Genomic DNA, 17919 nt, shown 5'->3' with positions numbered 1-17919 from the left:
GCAAGCTATGGTATTATTTTGTAGATATGATTTCTGAGGATTGTTTGTATGTTTATTTTATCATCTTTTTGTTTTAAAATTATGTATGTAAATGATGTAAACCATTTAGTTTTAAACAGTATAGAAATTTTTTAAATAAATACATTTATCTGGCATCTATCAATCCGCATGGGTGCTGATTAACTGAGAGTCTACTGTACTTGGTTTGTTTCTTAGTAGACGAGTTTTGTTTTGTGTTGAATAGATATATACGTATGCCAACCAAGATTAACTTAACCATTTGCAATACATAACAAAGTGAAAGCAAATAAGTTATCTATTGGAGTGCAACCTGCACTAAGAGTGTGGAACATTGATACCCCCTAGATTCTTCAAAATGGCAGTCACATCCTCTATACTTGTCAATGCTGGATAAAGGAAAGAAAAAAGACGTCCAGATTCCCTGGCCTGTTCGAAGGAGTAAGCAGGCAAATGAACATCTGACAGGGCAGGCTTCAGGAACAATGTGTTTGTCTGCTAGAAAGAAGATTACTGAAATAAGAACCTAATCTTTCTTTTTAGTGCCACAGACCCATTATTCCTGATCCTGTGAGATGAATCAAAGCAGTCCCCTGAATTTAGGATATTGAAGAGTAACACCACCAGCATTGAGTATAAAGTGTAACTAAGATAAGTAAAGTTATTTTTACTTGAACCATAATATCAAGTGGATTAATGTATTCATTTCTCACTGTGGCGGTGTGAGGGACCTTGGAAGTGCTGTGATGGTCCCTCTGACAACCTACGCTTGCTTTATTTATCAAGCACTGAGGTTTAGTGGTCTGAGCACTTTATTCACAAAAAATTTATATTTAGTTGTAGTTTTAAATTTTTATAATAATTACAGACTTGTGGATAAATTGTGAGGTTGATAATGGACATGAGTATTTAATTCAAGTGTTGGGCTCCCTATTAAAGTAATTGTTTGAATAATGCCATGGTGGCCTGTAAGGATATTCAGCAGCACTATCTGAATAATGCCACTGAATATCTGCCATGGCAGAATTTAGCCAGGTAGCAGCTCCTGCTACCTGGATAAGTCTTTTTAAATATTGACCCTTTAGTGTGTTCTAAATCAATTCAATGTACTGTATGTCAATATGTGTTAAGTCATAGGTTAAGTCATTTAATATGCAACAAATGTACAAGAAGGCTAATGAACCATGTTCTCTTGCAGGATGGCAGGAGATCCTTGGTGAGAGATATTGGATAATCCTCGTGGTGACAGGAGGAAACCTCATGTTCTGCCTGTGTCTTTTCCTCCTTTACTTGCAGATAAGACAACGTGAGTCCTTCTCTGTAACTGTCAGTGTCTTCATATGATATCTCCATTTCCCTGTGAACATTGTTTCAGTGATGCCTATCTTTTTCTGCATCTTTTTGTAAACTATAAAATCTTGCTTATTTGAATAATATCTAGCATGCAACAAATACAGTTTAATTAGTGTATAAGTGTGGAAAAAAAGACTACATTCTCATAATAATTCCAAAGCAGATCCAGAATAGCTCTCCCTTCTTCAGTGGCAGTGGTGGTAGTGGCAGCTCCAGTACAGCATCACCCCTCTTTCTTCCTCATTCCTAAGCATCCTCTTCTCTCTGCCCCAGCATCTCTCTTGTGTCTGTCCCACCCCAACATTATCCATCTCCCTTTCACAACGTGCGTGTCTATATTTATGGCTTATTCTGCCTCATTCTGTCTCACAGGTCCCCTGCCCAGCAACTTCCACATCACTCTTTTTCTTTTATTCCCCTTGCTACTAGCAGGGCCTCCTCCTTCCTTCCTCATCAGCAGACTCCTGCACTGGCTCCTTTACAGCCTGCAATTCTGTACCAGGGAACACCATACAGAAGGAGTTTTAAACTCTTTTCTCAGGCCCCCAATGGAGGAAGAGCACATAGGGTCGATATTTGAATTTCCTTGGGTACTCAAATAAACTTCAGCCATATAAGTCAATATAAGGTGAAAATGTATCCAAATGCCATGAGATATGGCCAGAGGCATTTTTGGGGTGAAGAATAAAGTTAGCAGGGATATCCAATCACTATGGGACATAAACCCTCCCATAATAATTACCACATGGGCTTTACACATTACATTTTATGTTTAAATCATTTTTATTGAGCAAACAGCAATCAACAAAATTGCCAAGCAAAGCAGAAATATACAAAACATATACAGGAGATACATATGCTCAAAAATTTTTGATATACAGTGGTGCCTCGCATAACGAACGCCTCACACAGCGAACGCTGCACACAACGAACTTCATGTCTTGATTCATACAACGAACTTCGTTTCACACAACGAAGTCGCCCGAGCTTCCACGATCGCTTCCGATGTATTGCATCCTTCCGCGCAGGCACTGCAGGCAGTCGTTAGTCACTGCGCTTAACGCGTTTCACATAACGAACTTTTCGCATAACAAACTTGCTCCTGGAACGAATTAAGTTCGTTGGGTGAGGCACCACTGTACTAGTGAAAACCCTCATCCCACCCACAACCATACCCACCCCAACCCCCAGGAAGAAGGAAGAGAAAAGACAAGGAGACAATGCAGTACAAGAAGAAAAAGAAAGAAATGGGGGGGAAGGGGGGACGCATTACATTTTATTCCATTCCAATCTGTATTCTGCCAAAGCCCTTACATGTTCAAAGCAGTAAAGTATTAAATTCTGGTATCAAACCCAGTTAAAACATAATGATATATATGCAATTACAAACATACCTCCTCTTTTACTAAGGCGAGCTAGCTGTTTAAGCGCACACTAAATATTATTGCGCACTAAATGCTAACGCGTCCATAGAATATAATGGACGCATTAACATTTAGCGCACGCTTAAACGGCTAGCGTGCCTTAGTAAAAACACCCCATAGTGATAAGAAGGTGCATACTTTTACATGACCCATATGTAAGCATGTTTGAGAGCACAGTTTGGGCAGACGAGCATAGATGGAGTCACAAAGTATACACAGAGATTATAAAATAGCCATCAGGGCAATCACTATGAGCCAGAAGATGCAGAGTGAACATGAAAATCCTATCAACGGCAACTCTCAAACTAGCTATATTCAGTGATATTTACTAAAAATATATTTTTGGACCATCAAAACTGGGAGAATATTTAAGAAGTAAACTTTTTTTTAAAAATTATTTATTAATTTTTCAAATCACATACAAAAGGGCACAGAATATATAATTAATTAATATAATAATCAGCACTTACATCCAAACAAATAATAATATAAAGTACATTTCCCCCCTCCCCCCTCCCTGGATGTGTGTGAAAATCAATTAGGAATCAAGGGCTTATTTGTTCAATCAGTTTTTACAAATTTCGTTAATGGACCCCAAGTCTCTGTAAATTTTTTATAATATTCCAGTTGTTCCGAATTCATTCTCTATTATCTATAAAATTGACACAGAGTTTCCCACCAAAAGTTGAAATTCAGTCTGTCCCAGTTTTTCCAATTTTTTGTTATCAACTGCCCATGATACTGAGCTGAGGTTGTCCTAGCAATGATAGGGGCTTCACCAAATTCTGAATATAATATTAGGACCAGCTAGTAGAAAACAAAGGAAACAATCCATTTTGAAGCTTGTCCCAGTTCAGTCCTCAAGGGCTTCAAACAGGCCTTAATGAATATGCATGAGAAATATTTGTATACCCACTACAACAATCAGCTTGGCCTTGGACCACTTCTTTTCTCCATCTACACTTCTTCCCTTAGTGCTCTAATCTCCTCTCATGGCTTTCAGTATCCCCTCTATGCTGATGACTCACAGATCTGTCTCTCTACACCTGAAATCTCAGCAGACATTCAGTCCCGGGTTTCAACCTGCCTGAATGACATCGCTACCTGGATGTCTCACTGTCATCTAAAATTAAACATAGCATAGACTGAGCTCCTTATCTTTCTACCTAAACTCTCTCCTCTTGCCCTGTTCTCTATTTCTGTGAACACCCTCATCCTCCCTGTCTCGTCAGCTTGTAACCTCGGGGTAATCTTTGACTCATCTCTCTCCTTCTCTTCACATATCCAACAAGCTGCCAAAACCTGTCATTTCTTTCTCTACAATATTGCTAAAATCAGACCCTTCCTTTCTGAGTGCACTACCAAGACCCTCATCACCTCTCACCTAGACTGCTGCAACTTGCTTCTCACTGGCCTGCTAAACCATCTCTCTCCCCTTCAATCTGTTCAGAACTTTGCTGCACACCTCATATTCCATCAATGTCACTATGCCCACAATACCCCTCTCCTCAAGTCACTTCATTGGATCCCTATCTGTTTCCGCATACAGTTCAAACTATTCTTATTAACCTACAAGTGTATTCGCTCTGCAGCTCCTCAGTATCTCTTCTCTCTACCCACACTCTCCCTCCCCCCCATCCCCGGGCACGCTGCTCATTGGAAAAGTCTCTCTTATCTGTACCCTTCTCCTCTATGGCCAACTCCAGAACTCCATCTCTTCTACTTTGCTGTATTGTATCCCTGGAACAAATTGCTTGACTTGCTACGTCAAGCTCTGTCTCTGGTAGTATTCAAATCCAAACTCATAACCCACTTCTTTGAAGCTGCTTTCAATTTCAAACTCCAACCCACCTGCTAAACACCAAGATCTATCTTATCATTCCCTCTGTTATTCTCCCACCTGAGTACTGTGTATTGATGCACCTTCTTATCTAGTTTGTCTGTCTTGACTAGATTGTAAGCTCTTTTGAGTAGGGACTGTCTCTTCTATGTTTTGAAGAATAGGAATATGTATAAGTAGTAGTATAGAAATGATTAATAGTAGTAGTAGTAGTAGTAGTAGTAGAATATATTGGAGCAAAAGCTCCTGGTTAGCAAATTTAGCTTCTGTTTCAAAATACTCCTCTAAAGCAGAGATTCACTAAGTCTATTAAGTCTGACTCACTGGTAGATCCACTTTTAACCAGTGCAGATGACAACTTCAAATCTTAGAGTTGTTCCAGTCTGGTTGTTTTCGTATGAAGATCCAGAAAATTCATACTTAATTAACGGAAATAGTAAACTGAAGAATTCATCCAACAATAAAAATTAAATTCAGCTGTACTATATCTTCATATGATAAAAATATATAATTGAAAAACCTCTTACATAACAAAATATTTTCAGGAAGCAGAACAATATCTATAGATACTAGCCAAGCTGAATCTGGTAATCATACAATTCATTCAAAAAAGTCAACATATGAAAAGTAGCCTGAAGAAAGATTTAATCACTTACCTTTACATTTGCTCTCAAGCAGGTGTAAATAGCCACAATTTCAGCATGTTTTGTAAGACTATTTTATAGACAATTAGGTGTGTATATTGTTTTTATAGGATAGCCCTTAAATAGGTACCTATTTGATGTATCAACCTAGGTGATCTTTTATAAAAATTACCATTTATCCATATAACTTATCTGTGTAAGCTAGTCCATTTAAACAGAAGTCTTAGCTATATACAGATAAAGTCAGAGCCACACATTTAATGGTTGGATTTTTACAGTTAGCCTTTCACCACTCAATATCTGAATCAAGATATATGCTAATCAATATTCATCCAACAGCAATCAGCATTTTTTTTTTAAAAGCTGACCATCACTAACTAAATTAACCCCAAATAGTCAGTACTAGACCATATCAAGGCACTGGCATTGAATATGTGGAACTCTGTGGGCTTTTCCTGTCCACCAGAACTTATAGAAGTCCCAGCTGATATTCAGTTCAGACCTACATAAGAGAATATTGCTAGATGTCACAGCAGTCATTTTCAACAGAAGCCATGAGGGGAAGGAGTAAGTAGGGTTTGCTCCTGCTCCACCAGCACTAGACCATCAGGTCTATTAAAGTAGACTGGGGAGTTGCTATGACTTGAGGGAAAGGCTAAGTGGGAGAAGGGGGACTAGGAAGAAAGGTGGGGTTGACTTTCTGGGGGACTGGGGGGATCTGATTATGTTGGGGGGGGAGATAAGAGGGAGCGCAAAGCAGCTTGAGGCCGCAACCCAGTAGTTATGCGGGTGCTGGACAATATTCAGTGCTGGCATTTATATAACTAACCAGGCAAAGTTAGGACTACTTTTTATGGGGTGCCATATGCCCCGCTATGCAGGCACTAGCACTATTTACATGGATCAATGGTTTGATGGCCTCCAAGGCTAAGAGACAAGGTCCCCTAAACTGTTGTCTTCTTTTTTCAGAAATAAAAGCCAAGAAGAAATATCAGTCTGATATGCTGAGAAGGTAAACAGCCTGTGTGTCAGTGTGTGGGCCAGTATCAAGTAATTATTGTATCTGGAAGAAGGGAGAGGAGATTTCAAAGCTCCTGTGGTAGAGGTTTTCTGTTTCGAATATTTGAATACAGCATGAATAGTTCCAGATATTCCCAAAGCATAGATTGTCCTTTGTGGAAGAATTATTCCTACTACAAATTTTTGTATTAATGTGAGGTTGAGGGATTTGTGGATGTGGAGGAGGAAATTAGGGTTAGTGAAGGTTCAATTCCTGGGGGGGGAGGGGTTGGCCAGAAAACTAGGAAATGCATTGCTCTAGTGAAATGTTTTGAGATTAGGATTGTTTACTGTGGGGCCCTTTAAATAAACCTTAGTGCCCGCTAATGGATTTTCGCATATACTAAGTGCCGCGAGGCTCATAGAAATAATATAGGATGTATAGAGGGGCATAATCAAAAGGGACGTCTAAGTCCGTTTACGTCCATCTCGCAAGTCATCCAAAGTTAAAAAGAGCCTAAGACACATTTTCAAAAGATATGTCCAACTTTTTTTTACTTTCGAAAATCGTCTAATTATACGTCCTGCTGATCTGATCATCCAAGCCACTAAATCGTCTATCTTTATACCACATTTCCGTCCAACTGTCCGTCCAAGTCCAAAACACCTAGAACAAGCCCTGTTGGATGTGGGAGGGGTCTGCAAAGTGATGGACTGCAAACCCAGACATGCCACCTAAACAGTGGGGTACCTTACAGGGCACTGCTGTGAACGTCACAAAAAGAGTGCCATGGCTTCTCTTCACTACAGCTCCCTTATAGGTGACGGTGAGCCCCCCCAAACCACCTCCAGAATCCCCTAGACCCACTTATCTACCACCCCAATAGCCCTTATGGCTGCAGGAGCCACTTATATGCCAGTAAAACAGGGTTTTGGGGGTGTATAGGGTAGTGCACATGTTTCTGTATCAATGCAGTGATTACAGGGGCTTATGGGCATGGATCCTCCTCTCTATGGGTCCCTAACCCACCCCCAAGATGGCTTAAGCTGCCTCTGGGCTGGACGACAAGGCTTTCCTATGCCAGGCGGCCAGGTGATGATGGTCTGGAAGCTGAAATTTAAAGTTGTGAATAAAATTTTTATGGGGGTGGAGGGGGGGGGGTTGGTGATCACTGGGATAGTGTGTGGGGGTCTGTGTTATGTGTTTTCAGTGCTTATCTGGTGAGTTTAGGTGGGTTTTTGTGACTTAGACCATGTTTTACATGGTCTAAGTCACAACGTCCAAGTTCTGTCTAGGCTCTGTTGTTAAACTTTCGGTTATACATGCTGTACAACTAAGTCTAAGCCGGCCCACGTCCCGCCCAACTCCTGCCCTCGACATGCCTCCCGAAATGCCCCGTTTAGCTTTGGACGTTGAGCGGCACTATGAATGCCTAAGTCATTTAGAAATACGTCCAAAACCCGGTTTCATTATCAGCGCTTGGACGTTTTTAAGAAATGTTCGTCCAAGTGCCGACTTAGGCCGATTTCTGGACGTTTTTCTCTTTCGATTATGAGCCCCATAGCATTTAGCACACACTAATTCCTTTAGAACATGCTAAGCTTTAGTAAAAGGGCTCCTGTACGTATTATTGGGGATGTGCCTTTGGCCTAGATTTGGATTTATCCAGATGTTTCAAAAGTTTCTCAAGAGCGAAGGAAAGATTTCCTTTTCCTACGTCAAGAAACTCTTAAATTGGGGGCTATGTTCCTATTAGCTTATCCCTGTAAATGTCCAGTGAGGTTATTGGGAATTAAGTATGTATTTTTTTCTCCAGACCACTTGAAGGAGTTCCTAAAAGTCAAAAAGATCATTAAGGACTGATTTAGAATGGATTACAATTAGATGGTAGTTGTGCCACACTAAGCTTTTTCCTTTGAATTTATTTTTTAACTTAATGTCTCTAATATTATCTGATTATCACACTCCCTATATTGTGGTCTAAGGAGGAGATAACTTTGTATTTGAATAAGTTTTGTATAATTGGTAAAAATTGTTTCTTTCTCTGTGTTGCATGGAACAAGATGTATTTTGTTATATTCTGAACTTCGATGTTAGTTGCTTTGGATCCAGCTTTTGTTTGAGAAAAGTATGTATAGCATAAATACATTGAAGAGTAAAAATTAAATAGAATGAAAGACTGCAGCTGCTTAGGACCAGATTCTATAAATGATGCAGAAAAATAGGCACTGGGATAAATCCACAGTAAATGCCAAATTCTTCAAACGGTGTCCCGAAGTTAGGCAGCGGTAGGCAACCTACCGCAATCTAATGAACCAATTGGGAAGCACTTTTTTTTTTTACATGCAGACACTGTTCTTAGGCACCTGTCTCGCACCTATGGAGGCACACCTAAGGCCAAGAATTTGAAGAGGAATTTTTTTTTTATTATATTCCATTGTTGAGTTATGTGGTGTTCCAAAACTGGAACACTAGGCAAAACCACTGCTACATTGTACATAATGTATAAAATCATGTTATCTCAGGAACATCTGCTATTCAGTGTGATATTCAACAGAATACTTCACATGTAAGGCAACATCATATTTTTCATATTGTAAAGTGGTGTTATGACATTCAGCACACCATGTTTGCTTTCCGTGTTTGACAATCACATGATTCATGCCATCATAATGTGAGTCGATGTTATGCTTCTGAGAGGGTCTTCCTGTTCGGACAAGTTCTAGAGGATGACCATGGGTCTCCAGATAATGGCATACCACATGTCGACGAAACTCCAGAAAATCCATTGGCTTCTCATCATATGTTTTATGCAGTTGCCAAGCATTTTGTGAGACCAATTCAAAACAGAACAAAAGAGGGCTTGAATACTTTTTACAGATTGATGCCCAATACTTATGTTTTCATCAGCTCTGTCTAAGCCTCTCATGAAATGGATATATACTTTTACCATTTTTTGCTGCTGAACTTGGATCTTCTTTTTCACTTTCTGGGAATAATGATTGACAAGACATAGGGGATCGATGCCAGCACCAGATGAGGCAACAGTGACATCACTGTTATCATTCCATCTGCAGACAATATTGCCTTTACCGTCAATTTGATAATCGAATGTGCCTCTTTCTTTTTTGTTTAGAGCCACATCTGATTCCAATGGAGCTTTGTCAATGTGATCCTTTCTCACTGTCCCTGTTGCCTGATGTCCCATTGAACTGAGCTTATCAAGAAGTGCAATGCTGGTGAAAAAGTTATCGAATACAAAATGGGTGTGCTTCTGTCTGCACAAAAATGAAATGAAGGACAAGTGATGTACTGACACCGCTTTCCTCATGTTTAGTATTTGGGTTTTTACCCTGATATGGCTGAAACCAGCTAATGTAGTCCAGACATGTTGCACCACACCAAAACCTATAGCCTAACTGAATGGGCTTTCCTCTAATAAATTGTTTGCACCTGCGACGACCAGAATAAGGAACCATGGATTAATCAAAGCTGAAATATGTTTCATTTGGAACAAATTTCATGCATCTTTCATTGAGTTTGCTTATAAAAGAGGTTGCAACTTGGAAAACGTGTCCATTGGATCCATATTTGCATTGTCAGCATCATGTAAATTAGAAAATATAGTTTCAAAGTGATCAAGTCTCATGGCAGCACTAACAAGTATATTATACACATCTGTTTTTTGTTACCAGAACATATGCCTTCTAGGAACTGAGGCGTAATCACTTAGAAAAATAATTCCCAAAAAACATTTGAACTTGGACCTAGTCAAGCCAAGATTTACATCCTTACTTTCAGCATATACTTTAAGTTGGGAGTACATGACAATGAGTTTAATGACCTCATCATCAAGAAAAAGTTCAAAAATTTCTGTGGGAGTTCTCATTTCAGTGAAGAAGTTGTTTGTTGGTTCTGTAACTCTACTACTACGGGCTGTGCAGTTAGGTCAGCTTTTTTCCATTTGTGAACAATTTTTGTCACTTTCTTTTTCTTTGATGGAGGAGGTTGTTGTGCAGTAGACATAGATGGAACTTCATGGTCAAGAGAGTCATCTTCGGGTGCGTATGAGTGATCATCTGAGTCAGACTCAGCATCGTAGCCATCTTGAATAAGATATGCAGGTGCATGCAACAAAAAACCTGGCAGATTATTTATTTTTCTACCTTCTTCATCTCAGGTTTCAAGTTTATTAATTCTTGATACCCCGCAAATTGTATTATAACTAAACGGCTTACAATAAAATTGGTATGGCTACAAATAACAAATAAATAGAAATATAAAATAAAATAAAGTATAAAAATATTTATAAAAACTTCATACAACACAAAAGTGTAAAAGGAAAGAACTACAATTTTTAATAGAAAAGCAAGGGGAAGGATAACACAAAAGGTCTAGGGACTGTTTATATGTTCCAACTAGAGGTCTGCATGGGAACGGAGATTATGGGAATCCCGAGGTCCCATGGGAACCCCATGGAGATCTCCCTAGGCCCACGAGATTGCCACGGGGATCCCCTAGGTCCACAGGACTCCTGCGAGGATCCCCCCCTAGGTCCACGGGACTCCTGTGGGGATGGACGCTGGTTCTCCGGAGTTCCCACAGAAATGCCAGCCTACCTTTGTTCCAATGTTCCCTCTAAGTTTCTTCGATCCCTTAGTGTATCAGTTGCTGATTGCCACTCACATGGGAGAGCTCTGTACATCCACCAATCAGGAATACAGAGCTGGAGCTTGATGGCTAATCATGAGCACTTCCTCGTAGAAGTGGTCTTAGATTGGTGGATGTGCAGAGCTTTCCTAGTAATGAGCCTTGGCATGAGACCTCCCCTCAACAATATCATTGGCTCAAGCCCACCACCACTCACTGCAGCTGTGCAGAGGAGCGTGGGAGAGATGGGTAGCATAACTGTGCGGCTCCAGAGCCAGACTACTCTGCATTAAACTGCTTCACCTAGCAGGTGCCAACATTAAATATGTAACTTAAAAAAAAAAAAGAGTGGAGGGGGAGAGAATTGCTGCACTGGGCATCTTCTTTCTGTTCATCAAATTCTGCCTTAAATCTACTTCTTTGGGATAGCATTTTGTTGATATGCCAACCCCATCCAATTGGGGAGAGGGAGGGAGAAGGGGTATTGGTTTTATGCCTGTTCTGGCAGATGTCTGACTTTGTTTTGAATTTTCTGTAAAATTCAATTAAAACTAAAATCAAAACTGTCAGAAGCAATTGCTGCTTTTTATGGGGACAGCTAATTTTTATGGGGGGGGGGACAAAGGGGATTTCTCACAGGGATGGGTGGGAACAGAGGAGATTCTTGAGGGAACGGGCGGGGATGGGTGGAATTCTGGCGGGTACAGATGGGGGTGGGCAGGATTCTGGTAGGGGCAGGTAGGAACGGGTTGGATTTCTGACCCTGCGCAACTCTAGTTCCAACTGGAGTAATCTGTATTACAAAATTATAAGATCAAGTGCCTATGAAAAATCATTGGTGAATAAAAATAAGTCTTGAGATATTTCTTTAAAATATTGATTGAAGTTTGAAGTCTAAGATGACTGGGAAGCAGATTCCATAGCTCGGATTCTGAAAGAAAAAAATGAAATTACGTATGGAGTCTAGAAATATCTCTCTAAATGTAGGAACCACTAGGCAGTTTTGATAGAGAGATCTGAGAATTCGAGATAAGGTGATAAGTGTTTCCTGAGAAATAATGGAGTGTCTGTAGAACGGATTTTGAATACTAATAATAGAATTTTATAATTTATAATATAGTAATACTAGTCTTTAAGCCCGTTACATTAACGGGTGCTAGAACATATGTGTGTGTGTCTGTCTTTATTTCTTTCTCTCTCTCTCTCCTTAGCCGCTTTTTTTCTTTCTGCCTTTCTTTTTCCTTGGCTGTCCATCACCACCCCTTGCCTGCTCCCCCTGTCCATTTTCCCTTCCTTTTACCTCCCCTGTGTCCACCACCACCCCTTCACTGCTCTCCTTATGCAGCAGCAGCCCTTCTCCCTTTGTTTTACCTCCCCCCTGTCCAGCAGCACCTGTTTCCTTCTCCCCCTGTCCAACATTAGTCCTCCGTTCCTTTTTTCTTCACCCCCCCTGTCCATCAGCATCTCTTTCGTTCTCCCCCCTGTCCAACGAGTGTTAGAGTAGACTGTTTTTTTTCCCTTTCTCTCTCTGTGCTAGGATGCTATCTGTCTGTCTGTCATTCTTTCTGTCTGTGTCTCTGCCTTGTGCCCTGACTTCCTGTATTTCTCCATTGCGCCATGCCTGCCTATCTCTTGGTGTGTGCCCCCAGCACACCCTTCCCCCCAAAAGAGCCCCGTTTTCCAATGCCCCTGCCCCCTTTTGTGCCATGCCTGCCTGCTCCGTGGCCCCCTTCTGTTTCCCCCCTATGATTGCTGCTGGCCCAGCAAACCCCTCACCTCAAAGCAGCCCCCTTTCCCTCTCCCCTTGTTGAGCCATGCCTGCCTGCTCTGTGATCCCCTGCCCATGATTGCTGTGTGCCCCCAACACACCCCTACCCCCAAAGCAGCCCCTTTCCCTCTCCCCCTGTTTGCCTGCCATGCCTGCCTGCTCCCTGTGCATCAGCATCAGCATTTCCCTCCCCTTCACCTGTTCCTTCGTAGCAGCATGCAGATAAAACGGCTCCCTTAGTTATTTGCTGGATTTTTTTTTTTTTTTAAGTTTAAAGATGCCGACGCGGCTCCTCTCACGATCCCGCCTGCGTCGGAAGCCTTCTCTGACACAGGCCGGGATCGTGAGAGGAGCCACGGCGGCAGCGTTAAACTTTAAAAAAAAATCGAACAAAGAACTAAGGGAGCCATTTTCAAAGCCGCCGCCGCAGCTTAAGGGACAGGATTGTACAGCTGGACTTGCTCCTGGGCCCGCGTCTGCCCTCCTCCGACAGCCGGCTCCCTCAAAGCCCTCCTCCCCTCCCCCTTTCCCTTCCCGCGGTCCGTCTGGCTGCGGTCCGGCCTGTGGAGGCGATTGGCTGGTGACGTGCAACCCGCGCATGCGCACTAAAAAAAACGGGACAGCTCAGGGAACACGATTTTTTTAGTGCGCATGCGCGGCCTATCATTTTATTATATTAGATGGTGTGTGTCATATAGGTAACCAGTGAGCCGATTTGAGTAATGGCGTAACATGAACATATTTTTTATGACCTGTTATAAGTTTTATTGCTGTATTTTGAATCAGTTGAAGCCTTTTAAGTTCTTTTACCTGTATACCCTTATCCAATGAATTACAATAGTCCAATTTGCTAATGACGAAAGCATGGACAAGGACGTTTATAGCCGAGGGTTAAAGCAAAGAGTAAATACATCGAATATGTCATAAATTGTAGAAGCAACTTCATACAACTGAAGATAGTTGTGCTTTAAATGAAAGTGCAGAATCTAATATTATTCCTAATACCCGCGTTGTGGTAACTAGAGGTACTGGGGTATCATTTAATAGAACTGGATATGATAGGGTAGAATTTTTAAATTTCCCGAAGAATAAAGTTTTAGATTTTGATGGGTTGATAATTAATTTATTGTGAGCAAGCCAATTTGTTAGGTGTTTAGTTTGTCATTAATGATTCTGATGTTAGTGTTATCAGAAGGATCAGTGATTAATAAGATTTGGATATTGTCGGCATAGACAAATGTAGTGAAACCTAAAGACTGAAGCAGGGTCAGTAAAGGAGAGAGAAAAATATTAAATAAAGTAGGAGATAGAGTTGAACCCTGAGGGTCACCAGAAGAAAGATTGAAGTTATGAGAAGTATTAGCTTTGAAGGAAACATTGTATGTGCGATCTTTATGAAATGATTGAAACCATTTAAAAACTGTATCACTAATCCCAATATCTTGTAGTCTGGATAAAAGAATTTAATGATCTACTAAGTTGAGCACCGCTGAGAAGTCTAAGTACTGATTTATCCTGTGCTAAGTGATGGTGAACCTGGTAATGCAGTTTCTGTGATGTAATTTTTCCTAAAGCCAGTTTGATTTGGGTGTAAAGTATTAGTTTTATCCAGAAAATCTTGCAATTGTATATGAACGATATTTTCAATGCTGTAGCATTTTCAGGTGGTTGTATCACTATAGCACTTGCTTCTATGCTATCATCTGTCTCTAATAGGTTAGTTATTTCATATAAATTTAGAGTTTGAGGCATCTTGAGACTTGTAAAATGATTTCAACTAAAAAAGGGAAAAATATATTATTAGTCTAAGTGGTAGTGGTTTTGCCCAGTGCTCCAAAAAATGGAACATGCAAAATGTCAGACCCATAACTAATACAACAATAATAACTTTGGTATTTTATTTTTAAAGTACAAAAGCATAACTAGTAGACAAAAAAATTACTAGTATAAATGTAGTGCAGTAAAGTTGTATTTACCTGTTTTTGCATGGTTCTTCAAAAATGTTCTGAAAATTCAACATCACTTTTTAACAAGCTCCCAGCATGCCAGTATCTGCAGCAGTGACTAACTGTGCACCACGTGATAATATATACCCTCAGGAGGCAGACATGTGTGAAAAATCAGACCTCGGCGATGACCTTGAGCAGATGTCTTTACCGTTGCAATAATGGAACATGAGGCATTTAAGGTGCCTATGTTAACAAAAAGACGTGATTCTGGATGTGGTGCCTGCCGGTGATTGACATGCGGTAGGTGCCTGCTGTGACAGGCGCCGTTTCCAGAATTAGACCCTAAGTGCTATTCTGTAAAAGGTACTCCAGGCTGAGCATCTTTTATAGAAAAGTACTTATCCCCCGGATTCTATAAACGGTGCCTAAATGCCGAGCAATGCAATGCATAGCAGCTGTCAATCTTGAGTTAAGTGATGTTTATAGTATCGAACCTAGCAACCTAAGTTGGAGTTAAGTGCCAGTAGGTGTCAAAACCTTAGGTATCCCCTATTTATACTAGGGTTTTCTTGGCCCACAGTCTTGCCCACAATCTTCCCCTATCCACATCTACTTTCTGGTAAGTGCCTTGGTCTAGAAACCTACCTGGAAGCTGTAGACGCCTATCAAATTAGGTACCCATTATCAAATTGTTTCTTTAATTGTTATTTAATAGCAATTTTCAATTAACAGTGTCGATTAAGTCTAATTGAATAATTAAGTTAGGCACCTAGATCTAGGCTCCTAACTTTAGGCATCTTTTATAGAATCAGGGCCTTAGCACCAATTCCTATGCTCAACTTAGTATGTGAGGACTTATGCTTACTGAAATCTGGAATAAATCCTGGCATGAAAGTTGGGCACACAGCCCTGGTAGTCTATAACGCTGCGCCTAAATATTTGGAAAAATCCAGACCCACCCAAGCGCTTCCTATGGCCACACCCCTTTTGGGGTTGCATGTGAGACACTTTGGGCTCACAGTGTTATAAAATAGCATGTAGGCAGATGCATGGGTAAACCCAAATTAGTGCCAATTAATGCTAATGCCAACAACTGGTTGTTAGCACCCAACTGACTAGTTCATATATATATACGCATATGGTCTCTACGCCCAGCTTTGAGCAATCTTTATAGAATATGGGGGCTAATGTATGAAACTAGCATGAACAGCTATAGAGAAAAATCATGAGGGGGGGACAGGAATAGCTGGGTATAAAGTCTGGATATAAAGGATAGGCTAGAGTGAGCTTGGAGGGCAACTTCAGCATTTGGAACCTAGGACAATACTAGACTTTACAGTCTATGGCCCAGAAATATCAAAGAAGAGACAAGTTAATTTAATCATAGCCCTCAAAATCACAGGCACAAATTTGGGTGGATACCCAATTTTCTTTTCTTTATACGTTAAGTTTTCATATTTTTTACCAAGCAAACAAACTTGTACAGAAAAGAACGTGTAACCCATTCTGGACTCTTTGGGGACAATGGGATAGAAATTGAAATAAATAAATATACACTATTACAAGTCAAGGAAATATGTAAAGTAAATCAAAGTATACATTTCTCAAGTCCATATAATAATAGATCCAAGACTACAATGAGTGGGAAACAGAAACTGAATAACAGAAGAAAAATCACCTAACATTCAAGAGACAGAGATTACACAAAAATAAGAGCTAAATTGAAGAATCCTCTTGGATTCCCTCAATATGCTTCATCGCCAGAAATGCTTCAGAGTTTGATATCTCACAATATATTTGCAAGGATATCTCAAATAAAGGGCACCCAATTTTTATGTGCAAGTAAGGATCCAATTTGCTCCCATAATTGGATGCTAGTAATCAATTTGAGGTGCTAATTAGCAACAATTTGGATTAAGGTGCGCATTTTGCCAAGCATTATTCTATACCAGGAGTGTCCAACCTTTTGGCTTCCCTGGGCCGCATTGGCCGGAAAAAATGTTTCTGGGGCCGCACAAATGTGCAAACGTTGCAGCAAGACAGAGGAGGGAGTCAGCAAGACAGTAAACACCCTGGGGAAGCAAAGGAAAATACTGCATCGCCCTAAAACGGAGCCACACAAAATACTTCACAGGGCCGCATGCGGCCCATGGGCCTCAGGTTGGACACCCCTGTTCTATACAGATGCACTGAAGATGGGGCATAGCCATGGGAGGAGCGTGGTGGGCCTGGCGCGCTCACTAAGATGTGTGCAGTATTATAGCATTTGAGGGGATCTGCATCTAATTTACATGTATCAATTTACACCAGGTTTCAGGTGGTGTAAATCCTTACACCCAAGTTGAGTGCGGATCCCAGTACCACATGCTGTTCTATAAATGGTGCCCGACTTGGAATGCTGCTTATAGAATAGCAATCAGTACACTTTTTTTTTTCAGCAACCAAAATTTGGGCACCATAGAAGGTAATTCTCTAAAGGGACACCTGTTTTAGAGCTTATTCTATTAAGAAATGTAGGCACCTGTTTTTCTTTATAGAATACTAGTTCAACTAGTCAAACATATGCATAAGTTTTTATGTGAGAGCACTTACCCCACCCATAGAAGGTAAATGGTTGCACCTAGATTGGGAAAGTATGCACATAAATCATAGTATGATATAATTTATGCACTTAAGTTTATACATGGCCTAAACTCTGCCTTTGTGAATGCCTGGATGCAATGCACAAACCATCAAAGATTGGTATGTACTTGCAAAACAGCATATACCTCATATTTATGTTCATATGCGGTAACATACACGCATAAATGACTAGAATACCAGTATGTATCTACTCTCTAAATCTAGGTGGCTCTTTATAGAATTACCCTCAAAGAGCTGAAGAATGCCAAGTAGTGTTTAGGGGCATAATCAAAACATCCAAAAACACATCTAAATTGGCACTTGGATATTTTGCTCACCAAAACATCTAAGTGCCAATTTTAGAAACTAGAAATTTGGATGTCTTGCTGATTGTTCGTTCATCCTCAAGTATGTCTAAGTCTAAATGGTGCATGCAAGAGGTGTGTTTTGAGCAGTTTAAATATGGACGTTTTGCAGTGATAATCGAACCTGTTGCAAGATGTCCTACACAGAACTTAAGCGTTTTTGCCTAGACTTATTTTTAAAACATCTACGTGCCAGCATCACACAGGTGTCTTAAGTAGCCTAGTGGATGGGCTAGTGAACCATAGAGAGGAGGATCCAGTTCCATAAGCCACTCTGACCACTACA

At 40.5% G+C, this 17919-nt stretch overlaps 1 protein-coding gene across 4 annotated transcripts in view; it reads left to right on the top strand.

Moving 5' to 3' along the window:
• The window catches only part of CD19 (CD19 molecule), a 172685-nt gene that overhangs the window by 82473 nt on the left and 72293 nt on the right, over nt 1-17919 (top strand). For all 4 annotated transcript variants that reach the window (XM_033944279.1, XM_033944276.1, XM_033944278.1 and 1 more), the window contains 2 exons: nt 1217-1324; nt 6249-6291. In XM_033944279.1, coding sequence (XP_033800170.1) covers nt 1217-1324; nt 6249-6291 — 151 coding nt within the window. The remainder of the gene's footprint in view (nt 1-1216; nt 1325-6248; nt 6292-17919) is intronic.

The sequence above is a fragment of the Geotrypetes seraphini genome, chromosome 5, assembly GCF_902459505.1.
Source record: "Geotrypetes seraphini chromosome 5, aGeoSer1.1, whole genome shotgun sequence".
Classification (NCBI taxonomy): Eukaryota; Metazoa; Chordata; class Amphibia; order Gymnophiona; family Dermophiidae; genus Geotrypetes; species Geotrypetes seraphini.
This window is presented reverse-complemented; position numbering and strand designations above follow the sequence as displayed.